This window comes from Mandrillus leucophaeus, unplaced genomic scaffold (assembly GCF_000951045.1).
Source record: "Mandrillus leucophaeus isolate KB7577 unplaced genomic scaffold, Mleu.le_1.0 Scaffold119, whole genome shotgun sequence".
NCBI lineage: Eukaryota > Metazoa > Chordata > Mammalia > Primates > Cercopithecidae > Mandrillus > Mandrillus leucophaeus.
The window spans coordinates 1,285,363-1,310,112 of NW_012100209.1; the positions used below are offsets into that span (position 1 = coordinate 1,285,363).

Here is a 24,750-nt window from a genome sequence, read left to right on the forward strand (position 1 = left end):
AACCTGTCAGGATACTCACTCGATGGCACAGATTCACTTTCACTATTATGTCTAGAGCTGGTTGACTCTGAGTTCAAACTTAGAGTGCTTGGAATAGATGAAAGTTCATTACAGAGTTGTTCCACATCATCTGGAACCACTGGCCACAGATGTTTGCGACTATGTCTCACAGCGTCCCAGTTGTGACATTTTAGAATATCACAGCCTTGTTTGGTTTTAGCTATGAGCCCAAGTACATATACACAGGTCCTGTATATAAAAGATGCAGTAAAAACAGTTACAATTCCAAGCTGAGATTTCCTAAAGCAATCACAGATTAATTTGCTATATGTACTTTGAACTTTCTCTAAAACCCACCAAAATGGTTTCGTTTGTGGGGAAAAAAAAAAAAACTTATTAAAACTAGTTAGGAATAAACTAGCAGCAATAAAAAACAAGCAAACCTTCCCAATAAAGATAGTAATTACAACAAAATAAAAAGAACACAATGCAATATGAGCAAAAAAGATATATATTAGCTTTTCTAGTATAAATCTGGAACAGCTGGGCAACTAGACTACTGGAATATCTGTATAACACTATGCCTTACCTGTTACCTACAAGGTAAACTTCAATATCATAATAAAAATCAAATTATAATAGTAAACAAGGAGTTCGTTTATGTTTAACTTAATACAGTTAATAATCTTGTATCATTAGAACTTTCAGTGGATTAACAGTTATGCACTGCACTTAATCATAAAATACTTTTCCCTAACATCCATTTGTGAATAACAATGTCTACATTAGAAAGATTTCTGAGTTAAATGACCTACCCTCTGATGGAGAGAACTTCACACTGTTTTGCAAGTTTTAGTATATCTGGAATCACGTTTTCTTCCTGTAGCAAATTGAGACCCCAATTTGATGAGCCGATATTTCCCTGAAAGAAAAGAAATCACTTACATCAAATATATTTACAAGAGTAACTCTTTCAAAAGATTTGGAAAGCTACCAAGAAACAAATTTAACCTCATCTCTGAGAGAGAAAAAAATGGAAAAGCCTCAAGTAAAAAACATTAGGCATGAATTAATTCTAGTTGTCTTAGCAACAAAACAAAAGTCACGAAACTAATAGTTCAACCATCTATTCTTCAACATAGAGATAATACTTAAATTGGCAGGAACAATCCAGTCTTGAATATTAATCTAAGAAGAAGTTCCAAAGAAAATAATATTTATCTGCTTAGTATAAATGAAAAAAAAAAAACCTGAAAAATCTAAAAATTGCAAAGATCTTACAGAAGTGTTTATTACAAACCAAGGCCCAAAGAGATGCTTTCAGTTTTTTAATTTCTTCCCATTTATCCAAATCTGGTGTACGAACATTACGACAGAGTTCTGTAATAATATTCTGGAGAAATAAAAAAAATAGCATGAGTAATAAAATATTTATGTATTTATTTTCTTATTGCATCATAAAACCTATATAAGGTTTGCTTTTTGTCATTTTTGCATACTTAAAATTCTAAATAATTTTATGTAAAATTTCTTGAGAAGCAGCATTAGGGCAGGGGTTCTGAATTCACATTCTAGAATTATCACTTATTAACTGCATGGCCTTGGGCAAGTTACTTCATCTCCCCACCCTTTGATTTCCTAATATTTAGAAGAGTGATAATAACATTTGCATCATAAGGTTTCAGGATTTAATAAATTATTGCACATACAGTGCTTACCAAAGTACTTGGCACTTAGTATTACTAAACAATCATACTTATTCTTTAAAACAGAAAGTAAATTAGTGCTTAGGTTTTATCATACTATGTAAGTAGTAACACTGAGAAAATCATTTAAATTTTTAGTGAAATTTTCAAATGTTAATATGAAAATACCTGTCCCAATAGTTTTCACAGACATAATATAAAAACACACAAAACTAGAGAGTACATTTATGTAAAACTTTGTGCTCCTGAGATGAACACTGATACAAAAAGGAACTAAATTGTTAAATAACTATTATTCTGTCTCATAAACAAATATTCCTGTAACTATTTCTAAAATAAGAGAAAAGTTACATTTATTGAAAACAGTTGCATGACATATTCAGAACCATAAATGCGGTGTACATATTATAACTCAAAGAACTGCTTGCCTATGCTTGTTACATTCCATGAAGTACATGAGAATAAAATGTGCTCACAACCAGCAACTTTCAATTTACTGCTCAACAAGGATAACTTAATCTGTATCAGGTTCAGTTTAATTTCCCAATGAGTGGAAGAAAAACTCAGTTTTTCAGTAAGTTTTTGGAGATCTGAATTTCTCCAATAAACTGTATGGAAAGAACTCAGACCTTCATTGGACTGCTTACTCTACATAACAAGTTAGTTATTCAAAAGGTCATACACAAGTCAGTTAATGCACTGCAAGGCCATTAATATTTCTCAGGTTAATAAATATAGAATGCCTAAGTCAATTACAAAATAGATGAATTTAAAAGCAATTACACCACTGATATTAAGGCTACTGAGAACTTTTTGCAAAGGTAATATTTTAGCAATGTTAAGATTTTGTTTTTTTACTATTGTAGCTACTTAAAATAAATGAATTATGTTTTTACCTGTACTTCCAACAAATGGCAACCTGTTTTATGGTGTACTAGTTGTCCATAAAGGTGAATAGGCAGGTAGACATGAGGACGCTGTAATCTAGTATAAAAAAGATGATTATTATATCTCCTGGATAATTTAAATATGCTAATCAGAACAAAAGAATATTAATAAGTATTTGATAAATAAAATTAGATACAACTCTCCAGCATAAATAAAAATATGAAAGTAAGAAGGAATGAGGATTTCTCAGGTAAAATACAGGCTGAGCATCCCTAATCCAAAATGATTCAAAATCCAAAACATTTTAAGTGCTGACATGACACTGTAAGTGGAAAATTCCACACATTAGTATTTAACGCAAACTATTTCACACACAAAATTACTTACTGCATAAAATTATGTTTAGGCTACGTGTATAAGTTGTACATGAAACAGATTAATTTCATGTTTAGACTTGGGTACCATTCCCAAGATACCTCATTATATATATGCAAATATTCCAAAATCTGAAAAAATCTGAAATGTGAAACATTTCTGGACTCAAGCATTTTGGATAAGTGATGTTCAACCTGTAACAGTTTATCAGATCTCAAAGTACTGGTAAGAGAATCTAGGGCTAGAGATACATACTGGGGTGCCAGCATGGAGTATATCTGAATGCGTTATCAGTAAGGATATTCAACATGCTATGAATGCCACTGAATTTTTGAGCAAATAACGCTGCACGTTAAGATTCTTCCTATATCATGTAAGAAACAGAATGTACAAAAACTCAGAAATGTTAAAAACAATTTATGATGAACTGGTTTTAAATCTGATAACTGAGAACTAGCACTGGGTACACACCTTTGGTTACTCCGACGAACATAGTTATCACCATCAACAGGCTTCCGATAAGTAGTAAGTGCTTCATTGAGTTGTTCCTCAATCAAGTCAACATATTTTGAGTTATATTCCTAGAAGATAGTATTGTTTTAATTGCACGTAGTATCACAATGACAGTCACTAAATTTAAAATATGTCAGATACTTAGCAAAGGGTAGACAGATCAAGGTATTATGAATGCAAATGTTCTATCATACCCATAAGCTTTCGGCTCAGGTTTCAACTACTACTATATACTAATGACCCCCATATCTGCTATCTTCCTCACAAATCTGAGCTCCAGATCCACATTTTTAAGCCATCACTTGGTCATCGCACAGGCAATGCCAGTTCAACATACTGAAAATTCATTATCCTAATCTTAGCAAACCACTTTTTATAAATGTGATCTCTTAATAGTGATCCATTATATATTCACTCATTAAATTAGAAATCTTATGAGCCAAGTTGGACCTCTTATTTACTGTATTCAATCAGCCCATAAATTCTGTCCATCTTATTTTGAAAATGCCCAGAAAATGTGTCCTTATCTATTCAACCTAACTACCAGTGAAGTTCAGGCACTCATCAATTCTTGTTTCTAAACTCGTGTCAATATTCCTAGACTTTCCCTTCAATGATCAAAATTCCGCCTCTCCACTGCAACCTGTCAGATTACTAAAGTGCAACTCATAACTCCTTAAAAGCTGTTAAGGATTCCCCACTACATATACAATTGAAATCCCTTAGGATGATATAATATGGCTTAAGAGGCCTTTTACAATCTAGCTTTAATTTACCATTCCAGCCTCATCTTGCCACTCCACACTTATCTTAGTTCCAACTACATTGGAATATGACTTTCTTCATAAGTCTATAATGTTCCAATAATCTATACAGCTTTATTCTGCTCCTTCCGTGGATACCCTTCTTGTAATTTATTTGCCTATTTACTTCTCAAGACCATTTCAAGTATCACATCTACTGCGCCTATCCAACATTTCTTTTGATAATCCCTAAAGCTCAATCATTAATCTCTCCTCTGTGTTCCCCCCTTATACCTTGCATATGAGTTTGTTATAGCTCTTAAATACTTTATGCTTACTATTTGTAAGCACTGTACCAATATTCTAAGCAATTTTCTACTGCTATGATTTGTATAATAAATTTTATTATGATGATTTAAATATCTTCTAGGAAACAAACCTATCACACCTTGTCTCAGTTCTATAATTCATCAAATACTAAAAGACTTCATGCCTTAAGTTGTATGCTTCAAAGTTTTAGTCCATTTAGGAGTATCTCTTATGAAATATGGTTCAATACAGACACTATAAAAGAATCTGTAACTATGTTAACAAAAAAGAGAAAATAGGATAACTGATCTGAAATGATGAAAAATCTAAAAATCATTTATATTGGTAAGATCATTCTGACCATGGGTTTCCAAGATGCTTTGATGACTTATAATACTTCAAACAAAATAATGAAGCCACAGCAATCACCAGCTAAAGAAAAGCTAGAAAAGTTGTTTCATATCTTCAAACTACTCCCTTCTTATCAGGTTTCCCTATGACAGCAAGAAGTTCATTCTCAGATTTAGGTAAAGTAGTATCCTAAAATAAAATTTAATTAAATGATTATATCTCCTTGGTATTTCAATCTCCCTTCATTTAAAAAAATTATTTTAATTTTAGCTTAAAAGGGCACTAGTAAAGTTGTAAGTTATATTAAGGGACCCAAGAATGAAAGAAATGATAAATAGGGCCAACAAATTAGATTATAAAATCAAATGAGTTGAAAGTCAAATTTCAATAGAATGAATGCAGTCAACAGTTCAGAATAAAATAAATAACTGTAGTTTAAAAAAATGTATAACTATAAATACTAGCACTTATGCAGAATTTAGGACTCAACTTGATAACTTGATATGGATGTTTAAATATTTAACCTTATTAATTTCAAAACAGTGATATAAAAAACCATCCTTCTAAATTCACGAATCAATTTCGGAAGATAAAAACACACAAATTCAACCTTATTCAAATAAGAAGTTACCTTGTGCCACTTTTCCAATTGTTTTGCTACATAACCTCTTTCATTCAGATAGGAAAACCCTTTTGGAATGGAGAGAAATCTGCAAATTAAAACAAGCAATAGTTTTAACATTGAGTCTGGCAAAAAAAGTGTCTTAAGAAGCTAAAATAATTAAAATTTTTAAAAGTATAAGGAGCTAAAAGACTATAGGAACAGTTTCTTCATAAAACTAAAAGGTCAACTATAATTTATTATAACTTCAATTACAAATAAATGTTCACAATCTTTGCAACAACACAAGAACCCAATCACAATAAAGAAAATGTCAGCCAGGCACGGTGGCTCAGGCCTGTAATTCCAGCACTGTGGGAGGCCAAGGTGAGTGGATCACCTGAGGTCAAGAGTTTGAGACCAGCCTGGCCAACATGGTGAAACTCTGTCTCTACTAAAATACAAGAAATCAGCTGGGTGTGGTGGCGTGAGCCTTTAGTCCCAGTTACTCAGGAGGCTGAGGCAGGAGAATCACTTGAACTTGGGAGGCAGTAAATGTTGCATCGAGCCAAGATTGGACCATTGCACTCTAGCCTGAATGACAAAGTGAGACTCTGTCTCAAAAAAAAAAAAGGAAAATGTCATGAAAAGTACGAACAGACCAATTAAAAAAACAAAACAAAACAAAAAAACCCAAAACAATGAAAAGACAATGTTTCAATATTAAAGGATGTACAAGGTCTAAAATAGGTTTATTTCAGATGTTAAAAGGCAAACTCTTTAGGGTACTTCCTATTTGGATTTGAATTTATCTTTAATATACACTGCCAAAGAACACAACAAAAAAACATAACTGAAAATTTACTTAAAATTTACCTCAGGAGGAGAAGCAAACCCTTGTCTCCAAGGTGGGATAAAGCTGGTTTCATCTGAATGAGAGCATGAAGATTGGCCTAAAAGAGATTATCATTATTTTTAATAATTGCACAAAAATAGAAAATTTTTTAGTTCCAAAATGCCTATTATATACTTTTACAAAACTGTCAAATGAGTATTTCAAAAAAATTTAAGTATTAAATTATAAAAAATGAACATTTACCTTGTCTTCACATGCTTCATCGAGGATATCAAGAGCTTCAGAAGAAATCGTTTTGTTTTTATCATGTAGCTGGGTCACTAACAACTCAATTCCCCAATTATTAAAGAATTCAACATTAGCTCTCAATAATACCCTTAAATGTTTTGTTGCATAGAGCCTGCAGGCCTATAAAGATAAATGAATACATTTAAAAAAAAAAAAATCCTTCACCATAAATAACCTATTTGATTTTATTTTGGGAGAGTCCTGCTACTTGAAAAGGGAAGAATGACTGGAATTGGTGGTCTAGCCCTTGATACGAATACTTTTGTGGTTCTTGTAAAATAAAATACTTCCCTTTCTATCTAGCAGCTTCTCTGTGATATAAAAATATGAGTACTATATGGAGTTCCTTGGAGAAACTAAAATTTTAAAGTAAACTCAATTTCCATATCATATTCTTAGAATTTAAAATTAATTCTACTTAGCCCAAAATTCATAAAGTAGCAAATTAATTGTTTATAGAAATAGTTTTACTGGCTATATTATACTTACATCAGTAGCTGCAGTTAAAATTTTGGAAAGGATGACTCTAGCCAATCCATCTCTGCTATAGTCCAAACTGGAAACAGTAAGTTTTAGCAAGTGATCTTGGTTTTTCAAGGAGCAAAGATTAAGGAGACTTAAAAAAAAAGAAGAAGAAAGGTTAAAAGAAATTACTATATTGATGCATTAAACAAATATTTTTTCCAGCTTTACTGAAGTATAAATGACAAATAAAAATTGTATTATTCAAGGTGTACAACTTGATTTGATATACACATACATTGTGAAAATTACCACAATCAATGAACATATCAATCATCACACATAGTTACTATTTTGAATGCTGGAGTGGGACGAGCATAAAGACAGTTCAATGTATATTTTAAAAATTCCTAATATAAACAAGCTTTTTGGAAAGAAAGCATTTAATAACAAGTATCATGTAAAAAAGAATATTAAAGCAAAGATAATGCTAATTTAAAACAAAACTTAACCAAACACATGTACACAGACTAAAAAGCATACCATATCTAACTACATTAAAAATAAAGTTTATGTATATATTGCAACAAAATTTAGGAACGCTCACCATTGAAATACACTGCATTTTTCCAGCATTTTAACTCCATGAGGGTGGCAAGAAAGTGTTCCAATAAATAAAAAGTAGTGTTGACTAAGGGTGGTCAATAAACCATTATTTTGAAGACTTCTTTCAGGTTTCATTCCAGAGGAAGCATTGAGCCACTGAACAATATCCTTTACTAGATCTTCTAAGTAACCTTGCCCATCCTAAAAGTAAATACATTGTAATACTGTGAGAAAAGCATTCAAAATCTGTAATTAGAAAATCGACTTCAATCAAGTACAAAAACTTAATAATGATGAAGTTACCAATAGCAGCTATCAATCAGTGAGTACCTGCTGTTTTTTAATCTGCTTCAACACAATGCTGCATGGAGATGATATTATTCTCCATTTTACGGAAGAGTAAACCAGGTCTTCCAGAGGGCAGATAACTTGCCCAGTCTCACAACTAGTGACTAAGTCCGGATTCAACTCTAGGTCTGGGATCATTTCCTATGTTTCCAAATACAGCTTATGCATATTCAGAAATGAAAGCAAAACAGAAGGTGGAAACAGAGGGAGGGGAAGGGAAGCAAATTCAATAGAAAACATTTGCTCTGGAAAATATTCAGAATGCTCACCTCTTCAGATTCAAGAAGAAATTCTGTAAACTGGCAACCTACAACTGTGAGCTGTTTGGCCTTGGCAAAATCCAGATCCAGGTTGGCATATAATTTACTGCTGGGCTTGTAAAAATAAAGTAGTCTTCGTACAAACCTAAAATCAAAACACAAGTAGCAACAAGGTAAGAAATGAAGCAATTATTTTAGAATCTTAACCTTTGCTCATGACATAATAAGGCTTTCAGAATATGTTTTGGGTCTGACCCATTGGGATAAATGGCAAGAGATGTATTAAAAGTGTTTGGTACATGATATGATTTGGCTGTGCCCCCACCCAAATCTCACCTTGAACTGTAGTTCCCATAATCCCCACATGTCATGAAAGGGTCCTCATGAGAGGAGATAAGATTATGGGGGCGGTTACCCTCAAGCTGTTCTCGTGACAGTGAGTGAGTTCTCACATCTGATGGTTTCATCAGCAGCTTTTCCCCCTATGCTCTGTACTTCCCTCTCCTGCTGCCGTATGAAGAAGGATATGTTTGGTTCCCCTTCTGCTACAATTATGTTTCCTGAGGCCTCCCTAGCCATGTGGAATTGTGAGTCAATTAAATCTCTTTCCTTTATAGAAATTATCCAGTCTCAGGCGTTATTTATAGCAGCATTTCATACCAAAAAAAAAAAAAAACCCAAAAACCAAACAAACAAAAAAACCTTCATTTTAAAAAATATCTCTGTGGAGTAAGAATTTTATGGTGAGATGGTTAGAAGAAATAAAGTAGAAGAAAGATGCTGGCCGGATGAATGAAGATTTAATGTAGCTAGAATATAAAACTGGATAAATGAGGATGCCACCTGAACTTAAATTTTCTTCTATTGTATTCATGAAGAACTTTGTCCCATGGCTCAAAAATGTCCTATTGTTAAGATAATTGTAAGATACTACACTATGATATTGTTGGTTTTTCACAATTAGGCAAAAGGTCAAGCACAAAAGTTGCAATTTAGGCCAATGAATTTATAAACATAATTTATGATCTTTTAACATTGTATCTTTCAACATTATGTTCTAAGCTTCTATTGAATTTAGTTCAGTTCAATGTAGTGCACTACAATTCAATCCAATAGAGGTGTCCAATCCAGGAGCTGGGAAAACAAAGTTGAGTAAGACATCATCTGTGTTCTCAAGGAATATAAAAAGTTAGTACTATGCTTTTTTATTTCAGTGCAATTTACAAGTTATCTATATTTCTTAAAACTTTTATAGATATTAGGTTACATATCATGAATAGAGAATGCAATCAAATAATAATGTTAATGACATGAATTTCTTGAACATACTAAGGACCTCTTTCTGAGATCAGTAGTAATAGCTGGTTAGTCTAAACTCAGGAGTAAAAACATACGGGTATAATGAAGAACAGCATAGTAGCTTCAAGTGCTCTTCACGCTACAAACATCTGCACGAGTTATGGAAGGTGTGGTTAAGGAGAAAGTAAACAGCAGTTATAATGGATAATTCCAAAGTCAAACAGGAATAAAAGCTGTATATTAAAAATATAAGTCCTTATATCATCCTTATATGTTAGGGCTAAGACCCACTACACAGTTGATATTACCCCAATTCGAAAAACTTTTATCTCAACTACTTTATCTATTCCAAAACTAAAAGCAGAATGTAAACAACTAGAAAAAGAATTTGCTAATATGTTTTGGTTATAAAATAAGACTATATTAAAAAATATATGAATGTATCTACTGAAGAGACATTGTTAAAATGTATGTATATGTCTTTAAAATTATTACATATTTTAGCAGGCATTAGGCCTAATATCCTTATTTAAGTTCTTTAAATTTAAATGCAAAATAGTTCTTACATACCTGTGTAACTGTTCATCTTTATAGTTTCTTAGATTTACATTTGGCCACTAGAAAAACATAATATGTTATATTACATATGTACTTATCAATTCTCAAACATGTAATTATGTTATAATTAATAATAAAATTAAAGACAAGCCATTGCCATGAAGTATCTTTTCATACCTTAAGAATGGTCCCTATAAGATTCCAATTCCATTCAAGATTCTCTTTATGTTGAAGAACTTGGCTGTCTCTAAGGTTAATTAAAAGAGCTTCCTCTGTATCCTAAAATCATCAGAAAGTAATAAGAAAAATTAAGGCAAACCGTCCTCATATCAGAAAACTAAGTTCAAATTTGAAAAACTGAAAGGCAGTTTTTCCATTTAAGGATACATCAAGGTTTTTTTTTAACTTTAAAGTTATAAAAACCCATCTCTAAATTATAAAACTCAGAAGCCATCTGAAAATTCATATGCATGAAGAAAAGTGCAAACTCAAATACATGGATACTAAAATCCAATGGTTAAGGAATTAAGATGTTGTGTTTAAGCTGAAAATCATGATTTCATGTCAGCACCTTAAGAACAAATATATCTTTCTGAACTCGGAGATACTGATCCCGTTTCTGGTGTGTTGCAATTGCTTTCTGAATAATGTGGTCTAAATGAAGACTATAAGGCTTAGGTCCTCGTTTCTTCATTTCATGGAAGCGTTTTAAACAGTTCAAGGCTGCACTGGCTCGCCTAATGAGAAAAACAATTCAATGAATACAGTAGCAAGACCAACATAATTTAAAAGATTACCTTGGTAAATTATTAAAGCTTACGTAAGTTCAAGGCTAGAAATTATTATTGATAAAGTAAATTATTTCATCAAATTTGGAGAGACAAAGACAAAAAATAAACAACACTACTGATTTATATAAAGACACACTGATTATTTAGACTCAATTGAACATGTACTTACTATACTTTTCTTCTATGGTGGTAGGTATTTTTTGTATATTGGTTTTAGGAACTCCTACAAGGTCAGAAACCTGGTTTTCTATATTTTCTTATCAAAGTTTTTTTTAAAGCTTTGCTTTTCACATATAAATCCTTAATCCACCTGAAACTTATTTTTGTTTATGATATGAGGTTGAAATAATTTCACTGTACTCCCATATGGATAATCAATGATCCCAGTATCAACTGAACAGTCTCTATTTTCCACCATTGGTCTGTAATTGTAAATGGTGTATTTTTATAAACTATATTTAATTCTTTGTGGTACATAAAAGTGCCATTTTGAAGAATATGGTAGCAACTCTCACCTTCAGAATTTCTAGTAAGTAGAATTTTTAAACATTGGGATGCGCTGACTGGCAAGTATTTATTAATAAAGAAAGCTTATTGGGCTAAAGATAAAACTATTTTAAGATGACTATTCTTACTGGAATTCTGGAGATAAATCTGAATTACTGATGAACCCTGGAATTTGTGGCCATAATCTAACCCAGAGTTTAGGTCTATCAGGTACTGGGAAAGTACATTCTTCCATCATGAAACTACTAATATAAAAGCTAAAAGCTACTATTACTGATATAAGCCTACAGACAGAACTGAGATGACTCCTAATGCCCTCAGTTTATAGGACAACTCTGGTCTGTTAAACAGTATTTCCAATGGCAGAATGAAAATTAATAGATTATTCAGTGTACTTTATTATTAAAGCTAAGTAAACTTTTCAAAAATGTACTGTAACTCTTAACAAAAATACATAAATTTTGAATAGCTAAAAAACTCCATTTGCTAACATCAAGCAAAAAAACAAAAAAATATGTTTCTGATCATAATAACAAAATAAAAAAGATAACGACCACAAAAAGACATTCCTAGCTTAGATATAATCTCTGCCAAGTAAAACTAAGTTCCTCCTAGCACTTCCCAATTGAGCCCTTCCATCATTGCCTTTTATATGTTTTATTATTAGCACTGGAATTCCAGCAGAGCTATAGTTGTATTACCATAAGTTTGTTTGTAAATTCTATGTCTGCAATATCTCCTTCAGTAGTAAGAGTTCAGCTTACTGCTATGTGGCCCAGTAGTACTTGTTACTAAATTCCAACATTTTTAACCATGCAAATAAAAGAATATATTAATATTGTAAAGCTTTAATTTGAAATAGTTCATAGACATAAAAAAAAAGAGCCAGAATTGCTGCTCACGACGTAAAGGAGTCCAAAAAACTCTTAGCTAACATTTTTAGTAATATGATAACAATTCTATGTCCTTGTCTACAAACATGCTAGAAAAAAAGTGATTTTATTACACTATTAGTATTTTGTAGCCTAAAAAACAAATTAAATATTTTTAGAACTGTTTTTTCTTTAGCAAATTCCTTAAAAGAATTTCCCAGCATAACCTATCCGTACTATTTTTTTTAAAGAGACAATAATCTAATTCAATATTAAATATATTAAACAAAAACTCTGCTAAAGCTCTGATAACTTACAGTCTCTTTTCCTTGGGAATATCAAAGGATGCAGCCATATTCATTAGGGTTGGCAAGCAGTGCAAATGATGGCTATGTGAATGAGGAAGAATTGTGTTTGCCTAAAATGAAGTATAACATTTTACATGAGTTTTCAGAAGTAGAAATAGTTTGTTACAGATTATCTGCACATAATGCTGTATTCAAGACTATTACAAATTCTGAGGTTTTATTCATAAAATTCTTATTTTCCCCAATACATGCTTATTTATATTTCTATCCTATCTACAATACTTTCAACATGGATGAAATATAAAGATACACATATTATATTAACATAACCATTAAGTTTCATCGATTCTTTATTATAATAATATGGTTTTCAAGTGATACCCAATTAAACTCAATTCTTAAATGACCAGAAGGGATTATATGTCAAAACATTACAGGACTCAACCTAAGTTATGTTTAAAATAACATGTCAAATGCTAGATGCCATATCCAAATTTATGAGTTGACTTTAAGTTTAAAAACTACTATCACAAAATAGGTTTGTCCCATATGCCATAATCTTTAAAATAAGGAATATTAATTCTACTTTCCAAACAAAAACCTCACCACCCAACCAGCTATCAATGAAGACAAGTACATCAATCAAATGTGGAAGGCAGAAAATTTAAGAATAATAAGCAAAATAACCAACTCTTTTATTTCAAGAGAATTACAGAATTCTGGGTATGGGACAAGGGAAAAAGATAAAATGTACAGATTCCTTCATATAAATGCAAATAACTCTGAGTATTGGTATTCTTGAATAGGAAATGATATCTTAAGAATTAAAAGACAAATAATCAGACCTGAAAGCCTCTGACACTACATAATTTTTTCACAGATGGGCCAAAAAAGAACAGAGCAAGCAGCTAAATAATTCACTTATTTAAAAAAAGACAGTTAAATTAAATTCTACTTAATGCTCTTTACCTCACTCACATAGCCCAGTTCCTATGAAAGGGGAAAAAGGGTGGGGAGGAGGGGAAGAGATCAAGAAAGAAAAACCTAAACAAAAAACATCTGCTAAAAATAGCAAACTGTGACATAATTTCAAAAGATTTGCCATAGAATCAATTTTTCCTCAATGAGTTTTTTTTTTTTTTTTAAATGGTTCTTTTTATTTTGTATTTTACTAACTAGTAAGTAATCTAAAAATATAAATTCCTACCTTGCAAACTATCAGGGATCTCTCATCGACTGATTTGCTGAGAGTAAAGAATTGTCAAGTCTTTCCTAGCTCCTACTTTCCAAAAGTTACTGTAATCACAAAATCATGGTGAAAAGAAAAAAAAACAACCCATCTTCTGAACCTCAAACTACAAGTTTCTAGGAAAGACTATAATGCTCAACCAAGACTATATTTAAAGCTTCTGCACAAAGCTTTCTAAAATTCAGGCACTGACTACCACATATCAAGTACATTCTTAGCAGACTGAAGTAGTATCCATAGTTTTGCAGTTTCTTGCTTCTTAGGAAGTCTTTCTGAGATCAATTAAGATTTACAAGATGAAAATGGCAACTTTGAAACTGAGTGTAAAAATCAACATTTCAGTACTTTGTATGTTGTATACTTATTCCATTTACAAAACCAATAGAAATATGTGTGTGTGTGCATGTGCACGCGTGCACATATGTATCTATCTCAGGATATAGTACCAAACGCTTTTTGTAATGCAAAGATAAACATTAATAAAAAATGCAAATTTATTTTTTTGAGATAATACAAAGCAACACTATTAAAATAACCCGTTTTATAAATTCAAACATTAAAGGTATGAAACATATAATCAGAAGTTGCTAAACTTACCATATGTAAAAGCTCTCCTAAAAGGATGGTAGCTCTAACTGAGATATGATCATCACTGTTTGTTATCACTTCAACTAGGCCCTTTGAAAATAAAAAGATAACATCACTGTTGCAAAATAATACATATGAAAACATTTATGCATCAGATTTATTTTTCAATCTGCAAATTTTTTTTTTTTTTTTTTTTTTTTGGGTGAGACAAGAGTCTTGCTCTGTTGCCCAGGCTGGAGTGCAATGGCAAGATCTCGGCTCAGTATAACCTCTGCCTCCTGGGTTCAAGCAATTCTCATTCCTCAGTCTCCCGAGTAGCTGGGATTACAGGGGTGTGCCACCATGCGTGGATAATTTTTGTATTTTTAGTTAAGACAGAATTTCACCATGCTGGTCAGGCTGGTCTCGAATTCCTGGCCTCAAGCGATCCACCTGCCTTGGCGTCTCCAAGTGTTGGGATTACAGACGTGAGCCACCAAGGCTGGTCTGAAAGAATCTGTTAGAGAAAATAAACCAAATGGAATAAAATAAGGTTTATAAGTCTTACCTCTAAAAGTCCATTACGAATAAATGCAGAGAGTATCAATGCCAAATAATTATCCATGAGGTCTGGTCTGGAAAAAAACAGCAGAGAAACAATTTAAATAAAGTTTCACAGATTATACAGTCTAACATAAAAACCCTAATTCTAATAAATTGAAATCCTTTTTATATTTAAATTCTACCTGGATCTGGCACGATGAGGAAGAATAGTTTTTGCCTCAGCTGCCACAAAGCCATCTGAAAGCCTCCAACTGTCTTGGAACCTCCCAGGATCTAAAATAGTTAAAATATGGTAAGGAAAAGATTAGATATCACTGAAACATTTCAGATGAGTATAAAATCATCAGCTAGCCAGGCTACAAAGAAGTTTAAAAAGTGCTGGTTAAATACCATACATTTAAAAAGATAAAAACAAAAACTAGTTAAGTAAATATACGCAGATCTAATTTCCTTTATTTTGGGACTTCGGTACCTTAAGTCATTTGACTCAAATAATGTAAGATGAGAATTAGATAATCTGAGGATTACATAGGTTTCTTACTGTCTCCTCTCTTCCTTTGTTGGCCCATTCCTATTAATTTAATTGCTCTAAGAGCCAAAGTGATAAAGAAGAAATTAAAATTTCTCAGTCTTAGGAATTCCAGGTTTTATTTTTATATTAATTTCCTGCCACAATTATGCAGCAAGAAAAGAAAATGGTGTTCAATATTTACTATTTCTCCTTTTAGGAACTTTGTCTCCATTAAATAAAAATTACAATATATGAAAAGATACAAATGTACTTCAATACTTACCTACACTGAGTAATGCTTCTATGAACTCCTCAGTCACAACAGGCAGAGGAAGACGAAAGATATCATAAAGCACTTCAAGTAGACCTCGCTAAATTAGCAAACAAATACACCTCATTTATTTTTATGAAACACTTCAAAATTTTTAAATGTCCTAGTCACACAATTTTAAAAATGATAAAAACAGAACTGTTAATACAATGACATGCCATATAACAACATTTTAGTCAATGATGGACCATATATACAATGGTGGTTCCCTAAGATTATGATGAAGCTGATAAATTCCTATTGCCTAGTGAAACTGTAGCAGTCATATTGTCTGTCACAGGGCAATATTACTCAACTGTTTGTGGTGATGCTGGAGTAAACAAACTCACTGCACTGCCAGTTGTTTAAAAGTATTATATATAGAATTATGTACAATTACATAATATTTGATAATAAATGACTGTGTTACTGGTTTACCTATTTACTATACCTTTTATCATTATCGTAGAGTGTACTCCTATACTATAAAAAAAAAACAAAAAAGCACTTCGGGAAGCCAAGGTGGGAGGATTGCTGGAGGCCAGAATTTTGAGAGTAGGAAAATAGTGAAACCCCATGTCTACAAAAAATTTAAAAATTCACTGGGTGTGGTGGCACGTTCCTGTAGTCCTAGCTACTTGGGAGGCTGGGGCAAGAGGATCACTTGATTTGAGAAGTTTGAGGATGCAGTGAGCTATGATCATTCCACTGCACTCTAGCCTGGGTGACAAAGCAAGACACTGTCTCTTACAAAAAAAAAAAAAAAAAAGGTTAACTGTAAAACAGCCTCAGGCAGGTATTCCATAACAAGACATGGTTATCACAGAGGATGACAGCTTCATTCATGTATACTGCCCCTGGAGACATTCCAGTGGGACAAGGTATGGAGATGGAAGACAGTGATACTGATGATCCTAGGCTAGTGTGTGCGCGTGTGTGTGTGTGGTTTTTTTTGGGTTTTTTTTTTGAGACAAAGTCTCACTCTTGTCTCCCAGGCTAGAGTGCAGTGGCGCGATCTCGGCTCACTGCAACCTCCGCCTCCCGGATTCAAGCGATTCTCCTGCCGCAGCCTCTCGAGTAGCTGGGATTACAGGCACCTGCCACCACGCCCGGCTAATTTTTGTATTTTTAGTAGTGATGGGGTTTCATCATGTTGACCATGCTGGTCTCGAACTCCTGATCTCAGGTGATCTGCCTGCCTTGGCGTCCCAAAGTGCTGGGATTACAGTTGTGAGGCACTGCGCCTGGCCTGTGTTTTTGTTTTTAACAAAAAAGTTTAAAAAGAAAAAAAATTAAAAAACAAAAATCTTACAGAATAAGGATATTAAAACCAAAAAAAAATTTGTACACCTACACAATGTGTGTTTTAAGGTAAATATTATTGCAAAAAAGTCAAAAGTTTAAAAAATTTGAAAGTTATAAAGTAAAAAGGTTACAGTAAGCTAAAGTTAATTATTTTTGAAGAAAAGAAATTTTAGTAAAATAAATGTAGCCTAAGTGTACAAGTCTGTAAAGTCTATAGTAGTGTACAGTCATGTCTTAGGTCTTAATATTCACTCACTTCTCATGCATTGACTCATCCAGAGCTACTATTAGTCCCGTAAGCTCCATGCACTGTAAGTACCCTATATAGGTGCTGTGCTCTGTGGCCCAGGTTGAAGTGCATTGGCGCGATCTCGGCTCACTGCAAGCTCCGCCTCCTGGGTTCATGCCATTCTGCCTCAGCCTCCCAAGTAGCTGGGACTACAGGTGCCCGCCACCCCGCCCGGCTAAGTTTCTTGTATTTTTAGTAGAGACAGGGTTTCACCGTGTTAGCCAGGATGGTCTCGATCTCCTGACCTCATGATCCACCCGCCACGGCCTCCCAAAGTGCAGGATTACAGGCATCAGCCACTGTGCCTGGCCAGTATTTTTAATTTTTTATACTGTATTTTTATTGTACCTTTTCTATGTTTAGATGTTTAGATACCCGAATTTCATTGTGTTACAACTGCCTACAGTACTCAGTACAGTAACATGCTATACAGGTTTGCAGCTTACAAGCAATAGGCTATACCACATAACCTAGGTATGTAGTAGACTATACCATCTAGGTCTGTGTAAGTGTACTCTAGGATGTTCACAGGATGAAATCATCTAACAGTGAGTTTCTTAGAATATATTCCTATCATTAACCAATGCATGACTATACCATATTTTGAAACTGTGTAAGGCCTATATTAGAGAAGGGATGACTAAATGCTTACTACGACATACACCACTTAATCTAGTCATTAAATTTTTCATTAACCTAATTGTGCAAAAAAGCAATTTTCCCAAGGTCATGGAGCTAACAAAAAAATAAATAAAACCAGAGGTTAAACCTCACTTGGTCAGACTCTCCAAAGACCATGTTCTTTATCCACCTACAGGGTAAGAAGTGAGTTACCTCAACAGTTTGTTACCTGCTTACAAATCTTTCCATTTATAATCATATCCTTTCATTTCCATTATCTAAATACTTTTTATTTCACATTTAAACAAGGCACACCTGGCTAATATTTTCTAATAATATTTTTCAGCTCCAGGTTTGGTTCATATAAGGAAGCGCAAAAGGAAGAAACAAAATTAAAACAAATAAAAACATTTAAGGAGAAAGGAAAAAAATCACTTTAAGAATTATCTTTTCCTTCAAATTCAATTTTACTGTATATTACAAATTCTTACAAATAATTTAGAAATATATCTAATAAATATAGAAATATTAACAACTCCATTTTAATCAAAACCACCATCATTAAAATAAAATCTCACCACATATTACAAAACATAAGTTAGAAAGCATAAATACATTTACTTTTTGTTAAATGTAGTCTGTAGTGCTTGAACCTTTTATAGTGAGAATGCCCGTGTGTGTTGTTTACATTGTTTTAATGAATAAAGCATAATTAAGTTCATATTTTCAACTCAACTTTTGTTTTTTTGAGATGGAGTTTCGCTCTTGTTGCCCAGAATGGAGTGCAATGCTGCGATCTTGGCTCACTGCAACCTCCACCTCCCAGGTTTAAGCGATTCTCCTTCCTCAGCCTCCTGAGTAGCTGGGATTACAGGCACCCACCACCTGAGTAGCTGGGATTACAGGTGCCTGGCTAATTTTTTGTATTTTTAGTAGAGACGGAGTTTCACCATATTGAGGAGGCTGGTCTAGAACTCCTGACCTCAGGTGATCCACATGCCTTAGCCTCCCAAAGTGCTGGGACTACAGGTGTGAGCCACCATGTCCGGTCTCGACTCAATTTTTAATACAGCCATTATTCCTAACAACAGCAATATTTTAAATGATTCCTATTATATTTAGGGTTTAACTAAGTAGTAAATATGTACTTGTGTACTTTAAAAATATGATATAGATCAACAACTAATGAGGAAATAGCATCACCTGAAATAATTTTTGTTTTATAATTAATTCCCACTGTTAAAGGTCCAGGAATGAAACAATCCTAGTAACTTTTACCTACCCTTATTTCCATATTTGGTATGCAAAGTACTCCTATTAGAGACTGGATCCCAGAGTTTCCAGGTTTACATAAATTAATAATACCTAAAGAGGATATAAAGAAAAAAAAATCACTGACATGAATTTCAAAAAAATTTCGATAGCAAGGTATAATATAAAATCTGTTACATTTTTCCAGGCAAAATTATATGATTATCTATGATACTATTTGGCCATCATAAGAGCTATTATATAACTGAAATATATTTGAAGCATACTCCGTATTTCTCTACTGATTAGAGATTACCAGTAATTTCATCACTTAAATTCCATCTTCAGTATCTGTTTCATATCCAAAAAGTTCATGAGTCTGACTGCCTGATGAACGCTTCTCTGGGAGTAAGAACATGGGAGAAAATAAGACAATGGTCTGTCTCCCCTCTTTTATGCTCCTCACTTTAAAGTGAAAAACTCTACTTGGCATTTATTATTTAGAAGTTCAATTCTAAAATATACTGAATGCACAATAAGCAATAGACTTCAAATAAATTATATGATTCAAAATTTTTAAGTTACAGAACTAAGTTGAACAATTTTAAACATTAAAATCATGTCACAAAAGATGTATGAATAGCCAATAAACACATGCAAAATGCTCAATATCATTAGTCATTGAGGAAATGCAAACTATATTAATAACAAGAAACCAAAATATACCTACTAGAATGGCTAAAATTAAAGACTTACAACACCAAATACTGACAAGGATGCAGAACAACTGGGACTCACATACACTGACGATGGGAGTATAAAACAGTGTAAGTATTTTGGGAAAAAGTCTGCCAGTTTCTCATGGACACAAACATACATCCACTCTCAGACCCGGCAATTCCATTTAGGTATTTACTCAAGAGAAATAAAAACTCATGTCCACAAAAAAAGCTTGTATAAAATTGCTCAAAGAAGCTTTATCTTTGATAAAGGGGCTTTGAATAGTCAAATCTAGAAACAGGTCAAATGTTCCGTAACAGGAGAAGGGCAAAAAAAAAAAAAAAACCCAACAAAAACTGAAATGTTCATTGCATATTACTTAGTAAAAAAGGGGAACATATTACTTATATATACAATAACATAAATGAGTATCAAAATCATTATGTCAAGTGAAAGAAGTCTTACAAAAAAGCCTTTGTATCAGTATGATTCCACTAATATTAAGTTTCAGAATAGGCAACACTAAGCCACAAAAATAATGGTGTTCCTCCTTGGGAGTACTGAGTCAAAAACTGACTAGGAAAGAGTATAAGAGAACTTTCTAGGGCAATGATAATGTTCTATACATTGAAAAGGGTTTGAATTACAAAGGTGTAAGCATTTGTCAAAATGCATCAAACAGTAGACTAATGATGTGTGCATTTCACTCTACATAAATTTACCTCAAATCTCTCCCTCCGAAAACAAATCAGGACCATAAACAAACATCTAATTCTGTTAATAATGTGCATGCTGCAGTGTTCAGGAGTGAAGAGGACTACGTCTGCAACTTCCTTTGAGATATATTAGAATAACATAGATGGACTGATGAATGCCCAGGGGGATGGACAGATGGACAGATACATACTACAGCAAACACAGTAAAATCTAGGTGGAAGTATATGGGTGCTCACTGTATAGTTTTTTTCAATTTTTATGTATGTTTCAAATTTTTCATGACATGTTAGAGAAAACATTCTTTAAAATGTCTTATAGGACTCTAAAGTTCCCTGTACTTCTAGCTAAGCATACAGATTATTTATGAACAGTCTCTATGTTCTCTTTAGATTCAGGATCAAAATTCAAATTAAAACATACTAGATAAGCTTATTTGCTTAAAGTATCAAAATAGTATTTCGCAAATTTTGATGTCTGATAGTAGTTTGAGAAATTACAGATAAGATATAGTCTCAAAAGATGGTACTCTGCTAATATGGAAAACAGGCTGTTATTGCATCTCATTAAAAAATGTGTTCTAAAAGATCATTTTTCAGTCAGTTATTTGGAACTGGAAATACATCAAAGAAATAATGTTACAAGTACACAAAAGTTTATTTAACTTATAAACAGTACTACAGAATATAAATATTATTTAGGAAGTTATTTCCATGAGATAAATGCTTTCAAGATTTTAACTTGTAATTATGATATTTCTCTTCTTACTTCAATAGAAAGGTAGAAGACTCCCACCCCTCTAAGTTTCCTTCTTTCTTTTTTTTTTTTTTTTTTTTGAGACGGAGTCTCGCTGTGTCGCCCAGGCTGGAGTGCACTGGCGCAATCTCGGCTCACTGTAACCTCCACTTCCTGGGTTCAAGCGATTCTCCTGCTGCAGCCTCCCAGGTAGCTGGGATTACAGGCGCCCGCCACCACACCCGGCTAATTTTTGTATTTTTAGTAGAGACAGGGTTTTACCATGTTGGCCAGGCTGATCTCGAATCTCTGACCTCAGGTAATCCACCCACCTTGGCTTCCCAAAGTGCTGGGATCACAGGCATGAGCAACCACACCCGGCCCCACCCCTCTAAGTTTCTAATGATGAATCAGTATAAAACAGCTCCAGGGGAAATTGAAACACAGTAGAAAGAATATTTAAGAGCAATAAGGAAAGAGACTGGCAGAAACAGAAATCATTACAGGAAGCGTAGAGTCTGTATGTAGGAAGAATAAGGAGATAGTAGCTAGGATGTAGGATAGAATTGATTTTTTTGGTAAGATACAAACAGCTCTAATGACAAGGAAGCTGAAGAGTGGTAAAGGAAGATGACTGTAACTACAGAAAACAAAGTACTGGGGAGCTGATGAAGTATTTTTAAAAAGTATGTATGACTGTTGTGTCATCACAGAATCCTATGGTTGTCCATCAGCATAAGGAAAATAGGCATTTATGAGGTATAGAAGGCAGAGCTTTTTACCAAGCTGCTAAGAGAACAGAGAAAATCCCTGGAAACATACTGGTTAGGGGCCAAGTGGCCCTTCCATACAAATGGCTGGAGTAAACATTTGTATGGAAAAGGTATTTGTAAGTTAGGGTTACCTAGGTTCACAGAAATGTTTAGGTGAATTTCCTTTTTTTTTGGCTTATTGCTACTTCTTTTCCATGCTACCCCTTCACAATAATACAAAATCAAGAAGGAAGAAGATAATCAATACATTCGGTACAAAAGTGATTGCGGTTTTTGCCATTACTCTCAATTACTCTTAACGGCAAAAACCCAATGTTATTAACAACACATTTAGTGGTGGTATTATTTTAAAAATAGTATTTACTTTTTATTCCATGGAAAGATAAAACATGTACAATCACTATTCTGAAGAAATTTGGAACTATTAATGACCTATCTTGCTTATTTTGTATTTATGACACTACATTGTACTTTTAAGTAACAAACTTAAGTTACATATACAGCTAACACTCAAGTTTTGTAGGTTATTTTGGTAAAGATCATGCTTAAATTTTTTTTTAATTGCCCAGGTAATCATTAGCACAGTGACTGGCAAATAATTAATAAATATGTATATACTGATCATAATATTAGCTAATTCCTATTGACTATTACAAATTTTCTTCACCATATTTTAATAATTTTATATGAATTCCTTTGGTTCTAATAATAACACACAAAGTAAGACTAGATTAGCATCTGAATTAGATGCTACAATAATAATTTAACATTTGAAAAAGCAGTCTAGTTTTTCTTCTTGAATGTTATAAAGCAATGTAGAGTAACCTACCTGCCCATGATCGGAATGTTGCTATGATTCCCATTTTACTGGCTAGAAATCGTGCTTCTCTGTCTTCTCTGTTGGGGGTGGGGGGGCAGGGGGGAGAATCAATGAAATAAAATGTTAAAATGAGTTTTTTCCTGCTACTAAATCATAAGAGCTATCATTAATGTTTAAACATTTACACATAAAATTAAAACAAGACATTAAAAAATACAAAGATCAGATCTACACTAAAGCAAATCAGCCAATTATAAACTGACTTTGAACTTAAATTCACAACATCGTTTAAGTCATAAATTCTGCTTTTCTACTCAGTTCTACATTCCTGCTCTCTCTGAAAGCTACTCATAGATAAGATTTAATTAAGCATTAAGTCTGCTTAATAAGCATCTGTGGTACTAGGCTGCCCCTTAGCAAAGAAAATTATCACATAAACCTCTTAATTTTAATCACACGCACTCTTTACTTCACAATCTTTGCTCTAAACTTATTTGAACGTTTCCAACAAGCAAGTTCAACAACATAGTCACTGAAATGTTATGAAATAACTACATATTAACATCACCAGCTACTTTCTTCCTTGACAATATGTACCCAACTGTGTCCATTATTCATTCCTCTATAATAGTTTTGACAATTAATTAAGCAATTGAATTTTTTATATCTGTTAAACATTTTTCATGGTTGGCTTATGGCCAGTTTCAATACTTAATAGCAATTTTGTGTCTCTTTATTCATGTCACTCCAACTGTCATGTCTACCCTGTCGATTGTCCCTTTTTTCCTGTGCCACCTTTTTTTTTTATCTTTCCTGCTTAAATTCTTAATGGTTGTGAGCATACAGAAAATCACAGAACTGGGAAAAACAGCAACAAAAAGTAGAAGGAATAAAGAGCAATGACAGAAAATCTAATTAGATATTAGTGAGCAATTACATAGTCTATAAAAATGGATTGAAAAGCTCAAAGAAAAAGACTAAGCTATGCAGCACCAGTTAAAATGAGAAAATAACAGAAATGAAAATGGGGGCAGGGGTGGCTTGGAAGGGAGAATCAGACACCTGTGTTAAGCTTTCAGCACTCTTTCTCTTGAAAAAGCTGGTGACATACATAGACTGTCTGGTAATCCATCTCTAACCTATTAAATTTGTAATATTTTAAAAATCAGTCATTTCCCTGTTCCCTGGTCATAATGTACCCTTATTTACAGGCCTGATATCTACCTGCCTATATACTCCAGAAACTCAGAAGAAAGTATAGAATCAAACAGGAAAGGAAGGATTCTGATAGAATAGCTCCACCTTCCCAACTCTAAAAAATATCTAGGTTTGCCTATTGTCCATCATCATATGCAGAATTCTATAAATGGCCCTATCCCAAGATTCCATGACCTGATCTCTGGGTCCTGTGAACATGATGAGATATCACTGCTATGACTGTGACTATGTTTATATTATATTGTCTAGGAGAGCATAAGACAGGGTATACATCATATAGCAGGCTTGATCTAATTAGAGAGCTTTCTCTAGCTGTTGGTCAAAGAAAAAGTCAGAGAGGCTGAAGGCACTAGAAAGATTCTAGCATTGTTGCCTTTGCAGAGGGAGGAGACCACATGCCGAGGAATGTGGGAGGCCTCTAGAAGGTGAAAGTGGCCCCAGCTGACAGCCAGTAAGGAAAAA

At 33.3% G+C, this 24,750-nt stretch overlaps 1 protein-coding gene across 2 annotated transcripts in view; it reads right to left on the minus strand.

Annotated features, from left to right (window-relative positions):
• The window catches only part of RICTOR (RPTOR independent companion of MTOR, complex 2), an 83,863-nt gene that overhangs the window by 15,224 nt on the left and 43,889 nt on the right, over positions 1 to 24,750 (minus strand). For both annotated transcript variants that reach the window (XM_011966126.1, XM_011966120.1), the window contains exons 8-28: positions 23,080 to 23,147; positions 19,340 to 19,422; positions 15,816 to 15,903; positions 15,204 to 15,294; positions 15,026 to 15,092; positions 14,488 to 14,568; positions 12,651 to 12,751; positions 10,735 to 10,900; positions 10,341 to 10,442; positions 10,176 to 10,222; positions 8,316 to 8,451; positions 7,700 to 7,899; positions 7,120 to 7,246; positions 6,586 to 6,750; positions 6,363 to 6,439; positions 5,517 to 5,595; positions 3,441 to 3,550; positions 2,603 to 2,690; positions 1,301 to 1,393; positions 816 to 922; positions 20 to 249 (exon numbers count right to left, since the gene is read on the minus strand). In XM_011966126.1, the coding sequence (XP_011821516.1) occupies positions 20 to 249; positions 816 to 922; positions 1,301 to 1,393; positions 2,603 to 2,690; positions 3,441 to 3,550; positions 5,517 to 5,595; positions 6,363 to 6,439; positions 6,586 to 6,750; positions 7,120 to 7,246; positions 7,700 to 7,899; positions 8,316 to 8,451; positions 10,176 to 10,222; positions 10,341 to 10,442; positions 10,735 to 10,900; positions 12,651 to 12,751; positions 14,488 to 14,568; positions 15,026 to 15,092; positions 15,204 to 15,294; positions 15,816 to 15,903; positions 19,340 to 19,422; positions 23,080 to 23,147 (2,306 nt within the window). The remainder of the gene's footprint in view (positions 1 to 19; positions 250 to 815; positions 923 to 1,300; positions 1,394 to 2,602; positions 2,691 to 3,440; positions 3,551 to 5,516; positions 5,596 to 6,362; positions 6,440 to 6,585; positions 6,751 to 7,119; positions 7,247 to 7,699; positions 7,900 to 8,315; positions 8,452 to 10,175; positions 10,223 to 10,340; positions 10,443 to 10,734; positions 10,901 to 12,650; positions 12,752 to 14,487; positions 14,569 to 15,025; positions 15,093 to 15,203; positions 15,295 to 15,815; positions 15,904 to 19,339; positions 19,423 to 23,079; positions 23,148 to 24,750) is intronic.